General features: G+C 41.8%; 1 protein-coding gene across 1 annotated transcript in view; it reads left to right on the forward strand.

The window, feature by feature from the left end:
- The window catches only part of rras2 (RAS related 2), a 30,281-nt gene that overhangs the window by 5,750 nt on the left and 4,531 nt on the right, over nucleotides 1-20,000 (forward strand). The window contains exons 2-4 of the mRNA XM_083995678.1: nucleotides 16,995-17,082; nucleotides 17,293-17,395; nucleotides 19,256-19,364. Of these exons, the coding sequence (XP_083851804.1) occupies nucleotides 16,995-17,082; nucleotides 17,293-17,395; nucleotides 19,256-19,364 (300 nt within the window). The remainder of the gene's footprint in view (nucleotides 1-16,994; nucleotides 17,083-17,292; nucleotides 17,396-19,255; nucleotides 19,365-20,000) is intronic.

A 20,000-nucleotide genomic window follows, 5' to 3' on the forward strand; every position in this document is an offset into this window, starting at 1 on the left:
TTTCTTTTCATGATTAGGTTCATTATTAGGCACCATTTCCACACTCACATTCATATATTTCCCATATAATACAATATAATATAATATAATATAATATAATATAATATAACACCACCTTCTACCTTCATCTAGTTCTTGTGCTGCTACAATGGTCCCGGCCCTTACACACACTTTCCAATACAAACACTATATAGTGATGCCAAGTTCCACCTGCGTTACAGTTGTAGTTCTCCAACATTTATCTCTCCTGACACTTCATTAAAAATAAATGTGCCAGTTTATACTGTGTGTATAGAGGGAGAGGAGCAGAATATGTTTTAGGGCTGGAACTCATCGTCAACTTGTCTAAGAGTTGTGGAAATTGCTTCTTAATATTTACACTGTTGGTTATGAATGGTAATGAATATTTTATCCCACAACACTGGGGTCATGACCAAGGTCAGATAACATAAACCGCCCTGTTGAAATCAACCACATATTTAGGTTCTTCCTGTGTCCCTTTGTTAACTCTGCTGCTGTGATAAGAAAACATTTTAATACCACCATAACTGAGCGTTTTGTATTCTTTCTTTTTGACTGCACATACTACTTCAGTGACCATTGAATGCTTAACCAGATAAAACCAGATACAGTCTATTATAATCATGTTTGTAACGACTTTGTGCGACCAGTCAGGTAATAACTCAGCAGGCCTTGTGGTTTGTGTCTCACTTTGTTGTGTCTTGAGCAGCGTGCATAGAGAGCTGAAGATAATGTTTCCTTTGTTGTAGACCAGTATGGTCGGGTCTCTTTAACTGTGTAAGAGTTTATTACAGCACCAGGGTTTATTCTTGCTTCCCTGAAGATGAACAGTTAGATTTTTTTTCTTTCCTTTGTGCCACCCTGAAGCAAAAAGGGCCAACTTCTTTCTTACATACAATTATAATTATAATCTTATAGGCTACATCTTGTAATGTAATGGGTAGCCTTGTGTGAAATACGCTGAGCACATTCATACTTCTGAGGAAATAATCCCCTTTGATTATAATAACCCCATGGCCTTTCATATAGCACTACAAGTTAGATGCTATACTTAGATATGTAATCACTACATTGTTTGTGCCAACAATTACATATATAATGGTTATATAATCAACAAAGCAGCACAAAGGGCCGCACTGGTGAGGCTGTATGTATGTTTGCAGTCTCATTCATACACACAGGATAAACACAATCCCGTTGCCGAGGTAGTTCACTTAAATCTGGAAAAATCCCATGCAGCACACCATAGGAATGTTCATGCAAAAAGGGAGTTGGGGATCAGTAAAGACACTCCCACCCATCTGGGAAAGCTCAAGAGACTAGCAGGTCATCCCCTTCACTCCAGGCTAATGAGAAACTAATGACTACCCTGGGAGGAAGACCACTCTTAATCAAAATAAATGTGCAATAGAAAACATCAGTCACACAGCTGGATGATTGTATATTTTATTTTGCGGTTGAGTCCGTTCTAATTATAGATGTACCTGTGTTTTGTTTGTCAGTGGAGTAGTAAATAGATTTACTGTTACACACGCTGCCCACCTTCCTTTTGTGAGTGCACTTCCTCATTCTGCAGACCTCTTCTGTGTTTTTGTAACGAGTTCTACATTTCCAAAAATGATTCTCATCATCTCATCATTGTCACACTTTGCAGCGTGTTTTTGAAGAGTTGCGTTACATGATTGTTTTACACGGTCGTTTCCTTCGCCAGTGAATGAAGAGCTTTATCCCCGACGTTGGGCCGTACCATGTTTACTATCCTGACAGGGGTGATGATGAGCATATGATGTCCCCCCCCAAAAAATACCACTGATTATCAGAGCAGATTATCCATCTCATCCACTCACAGTAGCTCTAACTCTGACTGTAACAGTAAAACAGGCTCCCAGTGAACTTTTCTCATTTTGTAAAATAATCTTTTAAAGGCGATGAGATGGAAAATGAACGGCGTCACTGATCAGCTCTTCTCTAAAACAGTTTGCATCGTCTCTGCTGTGGAAAGCAAAGTAGCTGGAGGCAAACGTGTGATCCAGACTGTTGCTCACCAGACGTTACAGATCTGAGATCAGATGATAATTTCATCCACTAGTATCTCCCTTTCTCTCTCTCTCTCTCGCTCGGTCTCTATGCAACAGTCACAAGAGAGGATAAACACTGATGAGTGAGAAACAACGGGAAGAGAAAAGACTTTTTTTTCTTAAAGGCCCCATGCTGTGCACTTTTCTCTGGGTTTATTTACCTGCTGATATCCCTAACAAGATGTATCATTGGTTTTGAGTACCTGTGATCTGCTTAATATGGTTTCTACTGCCCCTTTCTGTTGCCTCTTTCTGGAGTTCTAACAGGCACAGGTCATTTGGCCAATCAGAAGAGAGAATGAGAACCTCTCCTCTGATTGGCTGACTGTTTTAGAGTGGCATGTGGTCGGGCCAATCACAGGCAAGTAACTGAAACCTAAGCTGCATTCATAGAAATTGAAAAATAACAACTGGTCACGGTGGGCGGAGTTACCTTGTGTGTGACATCACAGAAAGGAGGAAGTGCTATCTGCTCGTCTTAAATAGAATGTTCCTACAAATGGGCGGTGTGTGTTTCTCCGTTTATGACCAGTTTGATGCATGGGACAGTACATACGTGGCCCAGAGACCTCCCCAAGCATGAAAAAATAACCAAAATCACATTTTTCATGCCATGGGGCCTTTAAATATATAACACTTCACAATTATTTTTAATGTAATATGCAGATTGGAAACTTTAATCTTATTGATCGTCTGCAGTGGAGGACAAAGTCAGAACAGAACTAGACTATTAGTCATGGGTTGGTTGAATAAACGATTTCCTGTGTGCAGCAATCATTTGTGTGTAAGCTGTTAATAATGTTAATCCTGCAGAAATTAACAGAATAAATAGCAGCGCGTGTCTTTGCATTTCGAAGAACTGTCAGGCACTGAAAGCTGACTTCTGGTCATATTTGCAGTTTAATCATATTTGTTTAATGGTTTAATATTCTTGTAAAGTTGCTTGTGTTGACGACATTTGAGAAATTTCGCTTTTTTTTTTTTTTTTTACTAATAAATGAAACAAACAGATATTTCTTAGAGGGATATTTTGGAAAAGTGACGCCATATTGAACCGTCCCTCCATGGATGTGATATTAAACTCAAAATGAGACAATATTATGTGTCAGTGGAGACAAACGTGATGTTTGTTGTTGAGCTGTATCATAGGAGAAACCTTTCTGCTATGTCACCTGGGTCCGTCTCAAATTTCACCTCAAAGCTAAGTTTCCTCTGTATACATTCAGGTTGTTGACATAGAAAACACTGGGGGACCAAAGTGAGGAGGAGGAGGAGGAGGAAGAGGCCCCGCAGGCAGCTGTGTGGATGCACACCAGAGGCCCAGTAAAGACGGCAGCCTGACAGCGTCTGTGTTTGTCTTTTCTATTAGCGCTTGTCGAGCATTTCTCGTTTAATTGTTCCTACAGAGTTGCAACTGCTGCCAACGTGCCCATGAGCAGCACATTTAATCCTGTAGTGAGGTCATTCATTCACAAAAGAGGTTGTATGTAATGATTATCTGTTGGTGTTAGTTTACGTTTTCAAAATATATATTATATCTTTAATAATTGCGGAAATAAATACATTTTTTAAAATGTATTGTTATAATCTTAAAGAATTATTAATGACACACAAAAAAATCAATCACAGAAAAATATGAATGATTCTCTCTTCTCAACATGTTTCAGTTGCTATTTTTAGATTTTATATACAATATCATTATCTGACATACATATGACTTGCAATTTCTAGTTAGAGGGAACATTTATCGAGGCATAGGACAGTTGTTTTTGTGTATTGTGGAGCGTCTCTTTCTCCTACATTCACCTGCGATATCCCTGCTTGTTTTCCGGTCACTGCCCGTCAGATAGTCAGACAGACAGAGGGGGCAGCGGGTTCCTCTGCGTTGTTTTTGGCTATTGTTCTGTGTTCACACATCTGTCTGTTTCAGAATAACTAGCCACAGTATCAGGTCTCACATCTCAGAGTCATATAACAACAACTCTGACTATGGGAAAGTGACATGCTGCTTATTCTAGCAACACATTCCCACCACCTAACATGAAACACTACAGATATATGTACCCATTCCATTGAAGTTTATTCGATATATTTATGTATATAGTTGGTGATGTTTTTCTGAACGTTGTGTATTACTGCCGTCTGTCCTGTGGCACATTTACAGGAGACATTTTTCATGCAACTTATTTGATAGAGCACAATTAATGGTTCTTTTTATGTGTCTGTGCTTGTCGCTGATGCCGAGCTCTGAACTGGCTGCCAGGCAGCTGGTGGACATTTGGCACGTCTCATGTAGACAGTGTCCAGAGGCCTGTGGGGCACCTGCTGTCCATCAGGGGGAGGTGAGGCATGGAATGAGACAACCCCTCAACAGGTGACAGTACAGCACGACTCGCTGTCCAAATGTTGCTGATGACAATGGACAAGTGTGACTTGTGTCCTCAACAAACGAGCCTCTGAGTCTCTCCCTCCCACTGACACGATAACGGCTCGTAATCAGGGCGAGCTGTTCGGTAGGCATCAGGTAAATGTGCAGATAGATTCTCTTCTTAGCCATATCGGAGTCAGCGGCCTCCGATATCGTGCGACTGTTGGGCCGAGCTAACACGCACAGCAACTGCCCGAGTTGAGTCTGCGTCCTCAGCAGCAGTTGCTGTCGGCAAAACCTGATGTCGAATTTTTAAACTGGCACACACCAGTGTCAACAGCTGCTTAAGAAGTGTGTTTGGTATGTCAAACCAAAACATTGTGCTCTCGCTGCCAGGCCTCTGGAGATGCTAGTTAAAGCATGCAGATCCCAGACCCTCCCACACACCACAGGCATTTACCTTGCTGATAAGCGGCCGCCATGTTTTTGATTTGAAAAGTTACTCTCTCTGCATGTGAGGTTGTTAGGTCACAGTTCACTGCGCCGTGGCACAGATGATACAAGTCTGCGCAGGAGGGGTTCGCACCCTTCCCTGAGCTGATAATGATTTGTTTCTTTGATGACTCTAAAGGCCCCGCTCGTATCAAATAGTGAGACAGAGAAGTTCATACTTGTGTTTTGGCTAAATATCACAGCCACATAGCGACAATACTCAGATGGTGAGATGCTGGAGCTCGTGAGCTAATTGCTAAAAAGCTGGGAATTAGTTAGCACCACTTTCTTTTGTTTTTTTTCCTGTTAACTCCCTGTTGGCATTTAAATGAGCAGCTTACTGCAGGTTAACAGGGTCAGCATCACTAAAATAAACTGATTTTACCTTTTTAAAATACCAATGCCACTTCAGAGGATGATCCACATGCTCCTCCAGGCATGGGTTTTTCTTATAATTTATCACCTCTCTGCAACCGTCTCAATTAGCTTTCCTGCAAGAAATAACTGTTACTGTGACAGAGATAATTGTTGATTGTTGTTTTTCTGAACCCATGTGAGAGAGCTTGACGTCGACAGGAAGGGAGGAGGAGAAGATGTTCCCATTAGGGCGTATTTATGAGGAGCTGCCTGCTAAAGTAATAGCGTTTCTGCTGCCTGTGTTGCAGCAGGACTGCTTGCCTAAAAGCATACAACAGTAATGCTGCTGCTGTGTGTCTGACATGATGCCAGTGAGTGGCCCCATTTCCTTTGACATATCACCTCATGCTAAGAATTATAGTCTGCAGCAGAGTACACTGGTGCAGAAACACACACTCAGCAGTTGTGCCACAGTTAAGAAAGAGAGGAGATTGTGGAGGGGATGAATACGTCGCTGCAGGTGCAGGTCAGTTCAATCTTCTTAGAGAGAAAAAAAAAGAGATAATTTTCAAGTAAGTAGCAGCAGAAAATTATTTGTTATGTACTAATTTGTCTAATATCTTTATCTCTTTATCTTTCATCTTAATTTTCAATCCAACCATGTGAATCCTCATATTCTCCCGTGCTGATCAGCATCCCATTATTATTTGGTCAGTCATACGGTTTTCCCGAGAACCACAGACTATAGACTGTGAGCCACACTCCGCCGAGTGACTTTGTATGGGTTTTTGAAAGTCACAGTAGTTTCTCTGTCCACACAGCCACTGCAGCAGCTGGTGTCCTCTCACTGAGCCGCCGTCACAGTAATGCTTTGTTGATGTGAGCATGTGCAGTCCTGCCTCTGCACAAACACAAGCAGAGGAGGAAGAAGATGTGAATAAAGCCCAGAATAAAATAAAAAAGCAAACAAAACAAAACAAAACAAAACAAAAAAAAGCATATGCAAAGATGATGGATCACCGCAGGACATGGTTCTCAATATATCACAATATACTTTGTTTTGACGTGTTAGCATGACTGAGCTTTCTGGGTCAGTGTTAGCGGTTGCAGGTATTTCTATTTGTCGTCTCCTGTGTCTGGTATTATACTGCTCACTCTCAGCCCTTTGCTTCATTTGTTCTCGATTTTCATACGGCGTCACATGGTCCTCGGTTTTCCCACCTCCACAAAAGCGAGCATTGATGAAGACTCACCAGAGCAAAATGCAGTCAGGAGGAATCACAGCGTCTTTTAGTGAATAACTCTTATCAAAATACGTCTTTTATTTCCCGTCTCTCCCAGCAAAACAAGGAAGGGCTGCAGAGAAAACTGCATTGATGACCCATCAATGGCTGGGCTTAGAGCAGGCTTAATGCAGCTAAGGGGGAACATTAGTGATGTCACATGATCGGCTAGAACAATAAGAGCGGTTCATACAGTTCTCCGTCTTTGTGTTGTTGCTGTTTAATCAGTTTGTGGGCTTCTAAAGTATTTGCACAGGTCTCCACTTATAATTCACAAAATGTACTCGTGAAATGGAGATAAAGAAATAGTTTGTAGTGTGACCACTATAGAGCAAACAGGACGGCTTTGAGCCCAGTGATCGGGTGGAAAAAGGCCTTTAAATGGCACCGCTTTGATTCTGCGCCTTTGAGCAGGTTCAAAAGTGTTCAGAGTCCAGCACACATTGATATTTAGCTGGCCGATTGAAGTCTTAATGCCACAGAGGTTAAAGGAGAGCAGGGGGTCGACTGCGGCAGGAGTTGGCCCACTTGGTGGGACATTTATCCGAGCCTTTATTCTCTGTGTGAGTGCTGTCCCCAACTCCACAGCCTCCAGTGCTACACGGGCCCTTCAGCACTTACTGTATGTCATACACCAGTACGTCAAGCATAGTTGCAATAAATCCAAATAACATCAAATTATGCTTGATTAACTTAAGTATTTATATGAATGCATAAATAATTTGGCCAATACCGCCATCTGTTACTCTGCAGTGTAACCACGGAGTTCAGGGAGTATGGAAATGTCTCTAAAGAACCCTAAAGGGCAACCAAGTCGAGTGAGACACTGAGACACATTGTAAATAAACAACTAGTTATGAACAAATTATACACATATGTATACATGGAAGTGAAAGTAAGACAACCTGCATTGGGAAACATGCACAATAAGCCACTGTAAATACTGTAGGTCAAATCAGAAACGTATGAATAATGAATTAATTTCTCAGTCTCTTTCCCTGCATTTATAATAGGAAAATATAATATGAATACGATTAGTATTAATGAGATCAGAGTTGTATAATACACAGTTCAATGAGTATTAGTCCTAGTGGCAACATTTATAGTGGAGAGTTCAGGCAGGGGTTTGACTTTCACCTTTGTCCTTTTTCACCTCAGACCTTACTTACACTACTCACAGAAAGTTAGGGATATTTGACAAGAATATCCCTATAAAAAGTGCATGCCACAGTGATATTCTATCATGAAAGCCTTTTAAGTAGAAGGATGCAATGGTCATTTCTTGATCTCAAACAAAAGCTAACAACAGTGGTGGCTATAGCACAACAAAAACTACAATGTCTCAATAACTTGATCCATTTGATCAAAGTGTTGTCTTGGTCTCATGATGTCAACATGTGAACATTGTGGAGAGGAGAGGGAGAGAGAAGAGGACTGAATACAAATTGTCATTGAACTAGAACATTTAGTGGTTCAATGAGAATTGAACAACTGAACAATTGGACATGTGCATTCAAAAGTTTAGAGAAGGTTAAATTAAGTTCACCTGTAAAGGTTATAGTGCATTTTAGGTGCATTCTGAAATTTAATCCAAAAGCCGAACATCCCTAACTTTTTGTGAGTAGTGTACTTTACTTTATTTGTCATTATCATAATGACACAGCTATAAATAACAACGATATATCCTTTAGAGCAGCTTAATACTGACCCAGTGACTGATACAGCTGTGACCCCATATTTCAGCAAATTAAGCGATGGGAGTAAATAATATGTCACAACAACCAAATCAAATGATGGCCAGCAGCCCAGAGAGTAGCCTATCACAAAACAGACACACTTTTCAAAGTCAGTAGAACCCAGATTGATCGGATCAGATCGATTAAGTGATGAGTAAGAAAGTGTTCACCAGAGGACGCACCGCTCTCCCATGCAATGTCGACAAAGACTCTAACCCGCTGTACGTGTGAATATTTGAAATATCGAACACTGTAAGTGGAGGTTATGATTAAAAAGTGAATCATCCCTCAGGGTTTCGGTGGTTTGTCAGCATTTAAAGACAGGACAGTGATTAAAGGGACAGGCTATCGATCTGTTGCACATTAGGAGGAGGGGAGTTTGTCGGAGTGATGCACGCGGGTTCATTTCATTGGGCACGGAGCCAGAGCACGGCGCTACGCCCAGACTCTAACTGTAAACACCCAGTGCAAGTGTTGTCAGTGTGGATGTTGAGCATGCAATATGATCTTTGAGCTTTACATAAACGGTTTAAGATTAAAACATTTTTTTTTTTTTGGAAAAGGACAATAGAAACTTTATTGTCATTTTGTGTGTAACTCCAACACTCTGCAGCAACGTGCACTGTCCCGGAGCTTTCCCAGCTTTAGCAGAAAGCTCCCCAGTGGCCCTTTAAGGCACTGGACACATTGTGTGCTCTCTCTCTTTCTCCGTGTGTATTAGGTATTGAATAAGTGACCTTTCTGGTTTGTATGAGCTCATGGGAAAAGTGGGTGTTTCCACAGGAAGTTAATGCCTTTCCCTCCCCCTCTTTTTCTCTTGCTCTCCCTCTCCATGTAGCCTACAGTCTCCCTCCCCCTCAAAGCTTTCATTCTCGCTTATTTTTTTTTTTTTTCCACTATTTCTCACTTGAAGCACTCTTAAGTACTCAACAAAAACAATGCTCCTCAGACAGATTCCTGTGTCACTCGTGTGAAATCCGGTGAAGCATGGGAAGAAAGGCGACGGTGGAGGGGTGCGGGCACTGCAGAGATGTAAAGGAATTGGTCTTCACTTCCATCTGTTTAACATTAAAACCTTATGGTGGCTATTTGATTACCGACAGCTGCTCAGTGTCCAGCCCCAGAGGTTCTGCAAAGGTTAAACCTGCGCGGGTTTGAGGACAGGAAGTGATACACAGATGCCCCAAGTCAAATTTTTCTTTTCTTAGATCAATGTATGCTACACTGCTCTAGTGTGTAACGCTTAGGTAATAAAGAAAAGTGTGGCCTGTTTATCGTAGATTCAATTTGACTGAGATTTACCCTGAAGACAGAGACAAACTGGTGTCAAGGTAGTGAAGTCCAAACCAAGGACTCGCCTTGATGAGAGGACTGACAGATTTTTCCTGCATTTTTATTTTGACCCCAGAATGACGTGTAGATAAAAATACAATAGACCATCAGTCTGTTTTGCCTTGTTTTGCTTATTGCACATGAAAATCATCCACTGTGGAGCAGGTTTAGATTTTGAAAATGTTGTTTTCATTCACCATACTGCTCGCATACATGGACATTCAGGTTGAATTGTTTATATTGCATTTAGATTTTCAAATTTGAACCAACAGTTTAAAACCATCCACTCTGTTACAGGGTACAATACATCCATCCACAGATGTGAAAGTGAAAATGCAAATTGGATTATTGCATTTTCATTTACATTTTCACTCAAATAACATTTACATTTAACATGTGGAGAAATTATAATGCTATTGTGGAATTACATTTTCATTTTCAAGTTTATATTATCATTTGAATATTGTCCCTAAGGGGCTTCCTTAATATGAGGAATGGATCATGATGATCCGTCACATTCTGCTGCTGCCGGGCCGAGGGTGCGGCTTGGCAGGCTCCACGCTGTCTGGCATGGAGTTGGTGTCCTTAATTGAAATTGCTGCACTTGGCTCTGGCCCACTGAACAAGTCTTACAAATGGCACGTTTCACCTGTCAGCTGGAGGGCAACCCCCCCCACCCCACCCCTACCCCTCCACCCACCCACCCTTGCCCCACCCACCCCGGCCTCCTTGGGGGTGGTCACTCCGTCCTATCCAGTGTCTTGGTGCTAACGTCTCAGATGCTTCGTATTGCTCCGTCAGCAGAAGCAGCAGATGGGCGAAGCTTAAGCCGAACGCTCAATGAAAGAGACTCTGAGCTTCTTCTCCTGACCCATAAAGATCCATTTCCTCTCAGTAAATTATAATCTTATTAGATTTCTTTTTTTTTGTTGAGAGCGTGAGGCCGAAGACTTGACGCTTGACACTTATTATTCAGTCGGAAACCTGCCAAATTGAATGAAACATTTGATACAATTGGCAGGAGCCTTGTGGTGTGGGAGAGTTGCCCATTGACTCTTAGACAGACATCATCAAAAAGCCAGTGAGAGCTGAGTCTCACTATTGTACTGCTATGACGCAACTGAAAATGTTGCATCATTCATAATGTTTCTTGCCGTGAATAACACAATGAGTCTTGTCTTCAGTTTTTCATGAACGGAGCTCACTGATCAAACTTCACAATGGCAGACTGTTGCCGCTCACCTTCGGCTTGTTTGCGATATTTAATTCACAAAATGTGCGTAGTATACGCTCGGACATAAGATTTAGTGGAAATGCTTGTTACATCTTCCACAATTCCTATAGCAACGGACTCTCTCGTCGTAGGTATCAGCTCCTCAGTCAGCAGAGGAAAATGCTGTGGTGGGGTTGTGGTGTGTCGGTGCGGAGAATGAGGAGGTTGGGGAATATTAAAAAATCTGCAGATGCTGACAGGATTTTTTTTTTTCCTAGAATAACACAATTTAATGGCATCCAATCTACATTTCTCTTTAATTAAAGAAAAGCTATGGCTGATGATTTTCCAAGTCAAGGTCTGTGAATTCTCATTGGGCATTGGGCCATATGCGGAGGGTAATTAACTCCTAACTATGCTGATGACTATTTGTTTTAGCTCAGCATTCCCCCTCATTATGACAACGTAGAAGGCAGACACACCATTTCTCCTCATTTGTGTAGGTGCAGTGTGTTTTTGTTCATTTTTTTTTTTCCTTTGTGAAAATCTCAGTTTTCTCTGCGTTGGTGCTGAATCTGTAGTTTTTTTGGGTTTTTTTTTTTTTGCTCTGTGGAGTTAATGATGTAAGATTGGTTAACAGTCAGAGGCGGCTCTAACCAAACAAGAAGGATAACTGACAGAGATGGAAAAGGGGCTATATTTAGTGTAAGTAAGGCTGTTTGTGTGGAGAGGAAGTGGGTGCATAGTGCAAGCATGATGTTGATTACACGCCTACACATATCACCCCTTCTTGCTTTCCTTAAGGCTGGCAACCAGCAGTTGTAAGAGACAGGATTTATTGCTTCATGTCTCAAACTGAAGAGCAGTCGCCTGAAAAGAAACCGGAGCAGTTACTCGAAAGAAATTTAATGTATGAATCTTCAAATCATCGTAGCACAAAACTGGAAACTTATGTCGAGGAGTGAGGCGGTGTAGGAAACAAATAAACCTACACTTGATTTGAGGTTTTTCTCTGTGGTTCAATCTGCAAAGATTTATCTGATCTGGTCAAGTTTTTTTTTGGCTGAACTGTTTGAAGTGTGTCGAGCCACAAAGAGTTTTTCAACACACTTGATAATTGTTCATTCATTTCAGTTTCTTATAAATGATTTTTCCAATTCCTTCTTCTCAAATGTGATGATTTGCTGCCGTCTCCTGTCATCATTGTTAATTGAATTTTGTTCGGGCACTGGACAAAATAATCCACTGTGCTGACATCAGCTTGGAAAGTGTGATGGGTGTTTTTCTTTTGCTATTTAATTGGATTTTATTGAATGATGAATTCATCCAAAAATAATAATATCAATCAAGACTAGGGATGTCACGATTACTTGTTTTCACAATTATTCGCAGTATTAAACGCCACAATTAATTGATCTTTCTGAAAAAGATGATGTTGGAACTATATACTGTAGATGTGAGCCAAAGTAAAGACGCACAGATACTGGTCCATTTATCTAACATAACACTGAATTGGTAGGAATTTAAATGTTAGCGTGTCATTTGTAATTTTAAAAAATGATTAAAATAAACTTAAAGCAGAAGTAAGCGGAATGTTTGTGTTAATATAAGTCTTAAATAGTTATATGTTCTGACAGCAATCACTTACATAGAGTGTTTGGTCTGAAACACGGGTCTGTCAGTCACTCTGCTCTGCTGTAAACCGAGGAGAAAACTTTCCTTGTATCCTACAACCTAGCCAAAACGACCGGATCGCTTACTTCTGCTTTAAACATTTGGAGTAGATGACAATTAATGACTTTAATATTTCAAACACTTCCCCCGGGGGATTAATAACTTGTCCTATATTAAGAGATTAGTAATGTAATTATATTTTGTCTATATTTGATTTTATACATTCATAGTGTTGTGAAATTTATTGAAAATCGTAATACCGTGATTATTTCTCTGACAATAATCGTACCAAGAAAATCTATAATCGTGACATCCCTAATCTAGACAGTATTCGATGATGTGAGAGTCATCAGTTGTAGTCTTATTTCCTCGGCTCTTTCTTTGTGTGGTAGTGGTGCCCTCAGCTCGGCAGAAAAAGCTGCAGCTGAGAATCATCCACCGTCCGTGTATTCATGATGAAAACAGGCCTCTAATGTTTTCCTGGTGTGAGGAGCCTGCATGCACGGTGTGTGTGTGTGTGTGTGTGTGTGTGTGTGTGGGTGGAGGCCTGGGATGTACAGTATAGCTGGAATGCTGGAGGGGAACTGAGTGACAGGTTTGGGCTTCGGTCGGTGGGTGGGATAGGGTGACTGTGACATCACCAGCACCCGAGGGCTCGGCCCGGGCCAGCTGCCGGCTGCAGAGGTGGAGTTTCCTTCCTGCAACGCTGGACGGGGCCGAGTGTGGCCTGACCCACCTCGCCACCAGCGTCTAAACTGCGCGGCGGCTCGGTTCTGCTGCCGACCTTTTGGATTTCACTCCCATTGTTTTGTTTCGTCCTTGCCGTGTATTTTTTTATTTAACTGTCAGTTTTCCTTCAGTGTCCCAACTGTGCTGACTCTGTTTCATATGGTAAACCTGAGACATCTTGATTTAATAATCAACTTTAAATAAACTTTAACTTGACTGCTGCTGCTGCTCAGAGGAGAAAATACAAGGTTGTTAATAATCCTGGTTCCTGCAGCTCACAAACACACACGCCCACCATGGTGGTCATGTCAGCACTAGCCTAATGATTGCCTAAGTGAAGCCCGAGTTGTTCTTGGCTTTTTTAGCATCATTCCTTCCTCCATGCGAAGTACGAGTTGTAAAACAGCAAGCTGACTCTGTTAAAATAGTAATTTCCCGCAGCTTTGTGAAGTTGCTGCAGAACTCTGATGGTGTAAACGCCTCAGCAGCCTGTGCTTAGGGGGAGATTTCATTTAGCAGGGGACGTCGGGAGATTTAGTGCACGCAGGCCACTGTGCAGCATCTGTGTGTGTGCGCGTGTGTGTGTATGTACAGTCCAGACTACACTCAAACATTAAGGAGTGAGCTGCTGACCCCTCTGTGACTGTCAGCTGTCTCCTCATGACAGCTGTCAAATGTTTTCATGGAAATTTGTCCAGGAATTCGTCTGCCTGCTCAGTGCGTACCTGTGAAATAGTCTGGCAGATGACAGTGAGCACGCTGATGTCACAGCTTGTCTTAGCTGCAAATAGATCGGGTACCATCTGAACATTTTCCGTGCTTTCAAGTCTGTCAGTGCCACACTGGAGATTTTGAGTACGTTACAGTTCGATAACATTATAAACTAATCATCATCTCTGAGATGTTTGGTGGAACAGAAGGAGACAAACGAAGATGTCATCTTTGGTTCTGAGAAATGTTTGCAAGCAGGAAACTTATGAAATCAGATCGATTAATTCACTTTTATTGTAGCCTTAAAATGCATTTTAATACCTCACTTTGAAGAGTATAGATGTGTTTTTCCCTTCACCCATTTTTTTCTTTTTGCTATCTAGGCCACATTTAACAAAAAGTTCTCAAACATCCACATCGTTTAATCTTCTCCTAACAAAAGAAAAGCACAAAGAATTTGTACACACAGCGTTTAGTTTGTAACTCCTGGGATGGCTTCGTGGAACTGACACATTTCATTTGTAGTCTGCGGTCAGAAAGTACTGAGGTTTTTGATCCCCCTGCCTGAGTTGCAGGTGGGGGGACATAGTAGTAACTCACACAGGCTGATTCATTCTGTTTTAGGAGGCCGTTACTGATGAAGTCATGGACCAATATAAAGCTTTATAAGACAGATTACTGGACATGACTCAGGCTGGCTTATGTCACATAGTTATCGGTAGTCCTCCTGAGTCATGTTGCCACCCCAACCAACCGCCCAGCTGAAGCCCTGCCAGGCCCAACTACAGCCCCTGTTAGTGCTGGCTCCGGTGCTGCTGGCACTGCAAAACAGCCTCATCTATCACACGGGGGAGAGGAAAGAGAGAGAGAGAATCAGCCCGGCCAGAACCAGAAAGCGGCAGCTATGCGCTCCCCATGCATGTATTGTAGAGGGAGGAGAGGGAGTAGCCAGTAGAAGTGAGGTGCTCGGTGCGGCTGCCCGAGGTTGACAGAATAGGAATAAGAGGTTGACGGGAAGCCAAAGTCACGTGCTGCTGGAGCTGTGGTGGCTGGGAGACTGGTTGGTGTCGGTGCTGCTGGTGCTGGTGGGAGGGGACGAGAAATGCGAGCAGCTTTTTTTTTTTTTTTTTTTTTTCCCCTCCTCTCTCTCCCTTTCTCTTTCTGTCTCTGTCTGGCCGTCTGAAGGCACACTGGCAGTGCAGTGCAGTGCAGTGCAGTGAAGCACGTTCTAGGATACACAGTAATACTGATGAATTATTGAACAGTGGTGAGTGGATGTGACACAGGCCAGCACACTTGCACGCTGCAGAGCGACAGGAGAGTGAGAGGGAGAGATTACCTGCATTTCCTCCTGCAACTACAGAGAGCTGCAGGTTTGACAAATGAATTAGTATGCGGATGATGAATGGGGAAAACAAATTACACTTACGAACAGCCACTTATCTAAAGTCGAGCTCGACCAGCAGGGGATTTTCTAGGCCATTACTGGTGTTGATGTTTGAGAGTAAGATGACATTAACATAAATATTTTAATCTTTGACATGATTATTTTGACCAAGATGCTTGTATTGTATCTATCAGTAACAGAACTGAAGTGATGAGTTGTTTAATTAAGTCCTATCTTTTTCCTTTTTTCACCTTTTGACAATCAGGAGAATGATTTAATTGGAAGAATGAGCAATGAAGATATTTATTAGTTGTGGACTTAAATGGCTAAATATCTCAGAGCATTTCAATTGCTTGTTATTGATCAGCCGTAATAAAAGCATATACCCCCTGCTTCTTCTCTATCAGTGATCTATATGCTGCTAAAAGTGTCTGAGATGTCAAATTAAAGTCAAGTTCTCTCTCTGCCACATAAAAACAACCCGTGTCATTGTGTGAAACAACACCCATTTTCACACACAAACAATATGACTGTAAAAGTTTAATTTGGCTTGTTGTTAGAACAACAGGGAATCCTGTCTGGATTTTATGTCGTCGCGATCACTCTTGTGTTTTTAGGGTGTTGGTTTGACATTCCCCGAGCACTCCCCTCAGCTGTCACCACTTAACTAGTCCCCGAGGAGAGCAAGAACTACAAAACATGGGAAAAATGTAAAAAATGCATGATTCCTCCTCCTCCCTATCCCCTGGCCCCACCCTTCCAGTTTAGGTTACTAGGAGACCAGATATTGGCCCCAGAATGAAAGAATCAAAGCCTTCAGGAGCGAGCGGTGTGTGACTGTTGCAATGGAGGAAACGTCTCGTAAAAAAAAAAAAAAAAAAGCGCTGTGGGCATGAAAACCAGCCTGCCGTCTAAACTTTAAGCAGTGTGGTTGTTGTGTGTGGAGGAATATTTACTTCACACTTCTTGTGCAAATGTCTGCAGGCAGTGTGTTTGCCTCCTGTCTGCAGGGACAAGGTGGTAAAAGGTGGAGGTCAGTGAGGCTGTGGGTGCTGTTTTCACCCAAAATAGAAGGAGTGACAGTTTGTTCATAGGCCTACAGTATCCGTCCATTTTTTGAGGCTGTGTCTTAAATCTGTAGCGCTCCCTCAAAGCAGGATTACACTGTGTAACAATCATGTGTTCAGTGACAAAATAAAATACCCTCAGGCGCTTGGATAAACTCCGATTTTGTGAGTGTGTTGTTGATGGATGCTGTTCTTACACCATGCAATGTACAAATGAAGTGGGGGAAATACTGAGAATACTGGATGGTAATGAAACGGCTCCAGGAACAGCTCTGAAAGCAGAAAAAAAAAAAAAACATAACAAAGTGTTGCTCTGAAGCCGCGGTTTGTTTACCTTTGTATGTCGCACATATTTGCCTAATTTCCTGTTAGCGCCAAACAATAAAGCAGCACGTTGGTGTCTTGTTTACTTGCAGTGTATGCTGTGTGTACTGTATTTAGTTAGTATGTGATTAGGACACAGCTTTGTGTCTCAACCTGACACAATCACAGACCCCCACAGACGACATACTCACGGGTTCTTCTCCCTCTTTTGTCTCTCTGCAGTCGTACTTCGTCACCGACTATGACCCCACGATTGAAGACTCCTATACCAAGCAATGTGTGATTGACGAAAGGGCGGCCAGGCTCGACAGTAAGTGCACTTTGCTGAACAAACATGACCAGAGTAAATACATACACACACACAAAGACCATGTTTCTATGGCATTATATTGCACTTCAAGAACTAGTTACAAAAGTCTGTTTTGCTGAAAGTTATTCTTGGTTTGTGTGTGTTTTTGTGCTTTTGTGTCAACGTGTGTGTGTGCGTGTGTGTGTGTGTGTGTGTGTGCACTCTCTCTAGTCCTCGACACGGCTGGACAGGAAGAGTTTGGAGCCATGAGAGAACAATACATGAGGACAGGGGAGGGCTTCCTGCTCGTCTTCTCAGTCACTGACAGAGGAAGGTGAGTGGCAGCTCTCGTCATGTGCAAACTCACCGCTACGCACACACACACACACACACACACACACACACCCACAGACACAAACACACCGCCTTTCTTTCTCTTTTCTGTTAGCACATCTCTGTTTACCGTTCACAGCTACACACTCGCCCTCTCCCCCTCCTCTGCCTTCATCATAAATCTTGCATTGATACTCTCACTTGTTGCCGCGTGCACTTCCGGAGCGTTTTGCTGTCGTTCTTGTTGTCATTTTCTTTTGTTCTCAACACTTCCTCCCTCATCCTGTTCTTTTGCGTTCACTTATCTATGTACCTTATGCTTTCTATTTAAAGCCCATATGATATATTGAAACAGCATTGTGTGGGCTGGTATAAAGTTATATGTTGTTATGTATATAAAAAAAAGAGGAGCTGGACAAGAATTGTGTTTTTCCTCTTCATGGCACCGACCTTTTCATTTCAGTATGTATGGGCTTTAGCAGCCTTTAAGCTGCTGAACCCTGCTGACCCACCGGTGAGTCAGACTCGTACCATTCAGCTAAACATTCTTTAATCTCACTGAACTCTGGTGGAGATTTCAAACTTCCCAAAGATAATAAACATGTCAGGTTGAATTTAAAGTAAGTGCAAATAAAAGAAAAAAATCACAAGATAGCTGGAATATTTCCACTGATGTTGGCACAATCATATAAAACAATCTGGGATTTGAGTATTTTGCTCTTTGTAAACATCATATATAAAGACTTGGAACCAAGCCCATAAAAAACTAATTTATGTATGTATATGATAATAATAATAAGTATGTGATACTATTGAAATGTATGAACTATAATAAAAACTAAAATCTTAAAAAGTATAAACTCTAATCCTAAAGAGTTTAATCCTGGTTGATTTGCCGGCACGCATGGTTACCCTGGTAACAGCGAATGTGGTTTAATACAACAGCAAACACTAATCTAGCTGCTACTTTGTAAGAAATACAACAAAGCAGTGACTGGTCTGGACTGGGTCTGCTCAGAGTGATCAGTAAACAACAATGAGGTTGTTATTGAAGAGATACAATTGTGTGCATTGTTTCCCAGTGTATCCTTCTATATAAGAATAATGTTAATGCACTGAATGGCCATAATAGACCTTGAACAGTGTCACAAATGGGGCATGAGTTCATGAAAATCTTCAGGATTATAACTTGAAGGTGAAATTAAAGGAGAAAATGAGATGGAAGGGGGATTTGGAAAAAGTTAGACTCTCAGTAACTTTACTTATCAGGGCGTAAGTCACCTTGAAGATATTTTTCACATTACACTGTATTGTATTCTTCTTGTCGTCAGTCTAAGTCACACCCCACCCTCCCTGTCTTTGTGTCCCTGCCCAGCAGTGCAGTGAGCTGCATTCCCCTGCCCCCACCCACAGCCCCCTCCCCATGTTTATATTGTAAACAGTCTTTCCTTCCTCCATTTATATTAGTCAAGTCTTTCCAGATTTACTATGTGCTCACCAAGCTGTCTGAGAGCCCGTGGCTGGAATGCCGTCCTGGGCTTGTGGTCTCATTCTGCCCCCCTCTCCAGATTTTTTTTATTTGCCATTTGGCTGAAAACAAAAAAAACGCACATGGCATTTATATTATAGTGGGACAAGGGCCAGGTCAGTGCACTGAGCACAGCCTCAGAGAAACACATTTTGTGTTTCTGTAACAGTGTGGCTCACTCTCTCCTGTTTGCTGACATGTTCAACCCTGCAGTCTGATGAGCCCAACTGTACATTATTACATGAATGTGTGCACCGACAAGTAAAAACATGATCCATCTGTTCCCTAAGAAAACATTACATAACACCATGTAATATGTTGTTTTTTTAACAGCTTTGAAGAAATCTACAAATTCCAAAGACAAATTCTCCGAGTCAAAGACAGAGACGAATTCCCTATGATCCTTGTAGGAAACAAAGCAGATCTGGAACTACAGAGACAAGTAAGTCCAACAATTATTGCAGAGATCTGAACCCCCCGTATCAACCCAGTCCAGATGATTCGCATTTGCATACTTGAAAGTGGAAGCAAGCACTGCAGCTGCAGCTAGCTGCTAGCTGCTAAGACACAACAGGATGTGAGTGAGAGAATAAAAGAGAGACTGTAGAGATGGTGGTGTCAGAAGGGGAGGATGGATGCAGAGAAAAGGGAGTGTGATGAAATGATGGATTTTCTAGCTGCTGCTTTCTATTTGCCTGTGATTTTTTTTTACTCCAGTGAATCCACACCACCCCCTTATGGTGGAAAGAAACCTTACAGGCTCACACAGCTGATCACTATCACTGAACTTAGTCTTTCAAGCCTCATGTGGCACACACTTGGTTCTTATTCTTCTACCTTTACTACATCATTAAACAGTTCCCATGAGATTGTAGACGTTGGAAGTTATCAATTAGGGTGTAAATTGCTAGACATGGAATGAAGAGCCAGATGGTCACTCCATAATAGAAGCTGAAACATAATTAAAGATACCTGAGTAATTCTGCCACTAGCTTAAAACCAGGCAGAACAATACGTCCAACATATTCACAAATTGGTCTCTATTTTACATTTCCTACCCCTTGTTATCCCTTTCCTA

This window comes from Trachurus trachurus, assembly GCF_905171665.1.
Source record: "Trachurus trachurus genome assembly, chromosome: 3".
Lineage (NCBI taxonomy): Eukaryota > Metazoa > Chordata > Actinopteri > Carangiformes > Carangidae > Trachurus > Trachurus trachurus.